The 2,883-nt window shown below is 53.6% G+C and overlaps 2 protein-coding genes across 3 annotated transcripts in view; both read right to left on the bottom strand.

Moving 5' to 3' along the window:
- The window catches only part of LOC102440098 (interferon lambda-3-like), a 63,456-nt gene that overhangs the window by 2,854 nt on the left and 57,719 nt on the right, over positions 1-2,883 (bottom strand). The window lies entirely within an intron of this gene.
- LOC111827555 (interferon lambda-4-like) overlaps positions 2,466-2,883 on the bottom strand; it is a 1,630-nt gene continuing 1,212 nt past the window's right edge. The window contains exon 5 of the mRNA XM_023760559.1: positions 2,466-2,590. Coding sequence (XP_023616327.1) covers positions 2,466-2,590 — 125 coding nt within the window. The remainder of the gene's footprint in view (positions 2,591-2,883) is intronic.

Below are 2,883 nucleotides of genomic sequence, written 5' to 3'. Positions count from 1 at the left end.
ATGATCTGGGAGTACTTTATGCCTCACTCCATCACGGAGGCTTTGCCACAATGTAGTATTGAACCCATGACAACATCAGGGGCACAATGTAGTTTGCCTACATCTATATATACTAGAGGCCTGGTGCACAAATTCGTGCATGAGTGGGGTCCAGCCAGCCCACCCTGATCGGGGTGGTGGGGGCCAAATGGGGTCAGGGCTGGCCAGGGGGAGGAGCCGTGGGCAGTTGGCCAGCCCTGCCCCAGTTGAACTCCTTGTGGAACTCTCGGTGGAGAGGAGGATTTGCATATTAAGCTTTTATTATCTATATATATAAAGAGTCAGAGGCCGTCACATCCGAAAAAAACAAATGGATGATGGAACAGGCTGAGTGGGGCGACAAGGCCGGCAGAGGTATTAGTGAGGGATGACCAAATGACTGAGCAGCAGGCTACGTGGGGTGATCAGGCTGGCAGGGGGATGGTGAGGGATGACCAAATGACTGAACAAGCAAGCTGTGTGGGGCAACCAGGCCAACAGGGGGGACAATGAGGGGTGACCAGGCTGGCAGAGGGGGGCAGTGAGGGGCGTTCACGCAGGCAGGCAGGTGAGCAGTTAGGAGCCAGTGGTCCTGGATTGTGAGAGGGATGTCCGACTGCCGTTTTAGGCCTGATCCATCATCGGGCCTAAACCGGCAGTTGGACATCCCTCAAGGGGTCCCCGATTAGAAAGGGTGCAGGCTGAGCTGATGGGACCCCACCGTACACGAATTTGGTGCACCAGGCCTCTAGTATAGGATAAAAGACTAAGCAACCGTTACAACCGAACAACATGAATGATTGGAAGGACCGGTCAACCAGTCACTATGACGAGCACTAACCACCAGGGGGCAGCTCCTGTGTTGCGTGTCTGCCCCCTGGTGGTTAGTACACTCCCACAGCCACCCTCCCATGGCTGACCAACCTCCCCTGTTCCCTCCTCCTGCTCCTCCCTCTGGCCGGCAGGCCCCTATTGGGACTGGGTGAGATGGCCCTATTCAGCCCTGATCACTGGCCAGGCCTAGGAATCACACCGTGCACAAATTCATGCACCAGGCCTCTATTTTTTTTTTAATATATTTTATTAATTTTTTTACAGAGAGGAAGGGAGAGAGATAGAGAGTTAGAAACATCGATGAGAGAGAACCATCGATCAGCTGCCTCCTGCACATCTCCTATGGGGGATGTGCCCGCAACCCAGGTACATGCCCTTGACCGGAATCGAACCTGGGACCTTTCAGTCCGCAGGCCGACGCTCTATCCACTGAGCCAAACCGGTTTCGGCCAGGCCTCTATTTTTAAATATAAGTATCATTGATAGAGTGAGCGAGAAGCTTAGTGTTGTGACGTATTTTAAAAATAGTCTGCGGCCTGGCCTGTGTAGCTCAGTGGTTGAATGTCCACCAATTAACCAGGAGGTCAGGGTTGGATCCCTGGTAAGGACACATACCCAGATTGTGTGCTCAGTCCCCAGTAGGGGGTGTGCAGGAGGCAGCTGGTCAATGATTCTCTTTCACCACTGATGCTTCTATCTCTCTCCCTCTCCCTTCCTCTCTCTCAAATCAATTAAAAACATTTTATTTTTATTTTATATACTAGTATATTTGTATTGATTTCAGAGAGAGAAATAGAGCTAGAAACATCAATGAGAGAGAATCATTGATTGGCTGCCTCCTGCACTCTCCCCTACTGGGGATCAAGCCCCCAATCTGGGCATGTGCCCTTTATCAGAATTGAACCCAGGACCCCCCAGTCTGCAGGCCAATGCTCAATCCAGTGAGCCAAGCAGGCTAGGGATTATATATATATTTTAAAGAGCATGGACCATGGAGCTGAAGGGTCTGGGATTCAAACCTGGCTCTACCCTCACCTGCTGTGTGACCTTGACAAGGAGCCCTGCAGTTGGCAGCAAAGCTCTCCAGCCCACAGGCTTGGACAAATAAAGAAGTGCAATCACTTGTGTATTGAGGTGTGTGTGGTTATTTGATAGAGACCATCCTATGGCCTCCACTGGAAGCTGAGTAAATGCTACGTCAACGTACACGACTCGTCCGCAAAGGAAGGATGATAACGCCACGGTGTGGGTGAGGAAACCGAGGCCGCAGAGAAGTGATTGCCCAGTCACACCGTGGTTAAGAGGTGGGGTCAGAGTGCACTCACGTCACCTGATTGCCCTGGCTGAGCATTTTTAACTGAAAGTGCCGCTCAGAGTGATCACAGGGGAACGACCAGTGCAAATGCAAGAATATTTAATAATGAAAGACAGAGTAGCCCGCTACTCGGGGATTTCACAAATACAAAAGACACAAGGGTGACAGAACCCAAAATTCTGCAGTAACCTAAGGACTTCAGGCTCTGTCACTGCCTGATCCCTAAGGGACCAGGCCTCTCCAGTGGAGAGATGCAGGAGTCACAGATTCATAGAATCTCATAGGAGACACTGAAGGCTCAAACCAGGGCGTGGGAACTGCCATGGAGACTCGGTTCTGGGCTGCTGGTACCCAGAGAAGTAGAGCCTCGCCCATGGGACGTGGGGTCAGCGTCCCCCGTGGACTCAGGACTCAAGTCTCTTCCTGCCACACAAGGCCCCTGGCGGGTCTTCGGGCAATGCATTCCACAGACATGTCCCTGCTCCCAGGGGACGCGTTGTCCTCTCGGGAAATGTACCCGCACTTCACCGCGGACGCCAGCAGCTCCAGAGTTGGGGCGACGCCGGGAAACAGCTCGGGGCTGGGCAGGCTGCTCAGCACGGCCTGGGCGTCCGAGAGGCCCCGGGCCACCCAGGCGGGAGCCGTGCGCCAGGACTGCGGGGACTTGGCGGAGTTAGAGACGCCGCGACCGCCGCCCTGTCCCCCCACCCCCACCC

This window comes from Myotis lucifugus, unplaced genomic scaffold (assembly GCF_000147115.1).
Source record: "Myotis lucifugus unplaced genomic scaffold, Myoluc2.0 scaffold_185, whole genome shotgun sequence".
NCBI classification, from domain to species: domain Eukaryota; kingdom Metazoa; phylum Chordata; class Mammalia; order Chiroptera; family Vespertilionidae; genus Myotis; species Myotis lucifugus.
Note: the sequence above shows the minus strand (reverse complement) of the source record. Positions and strands in the feature narration are given on the sequence as shown.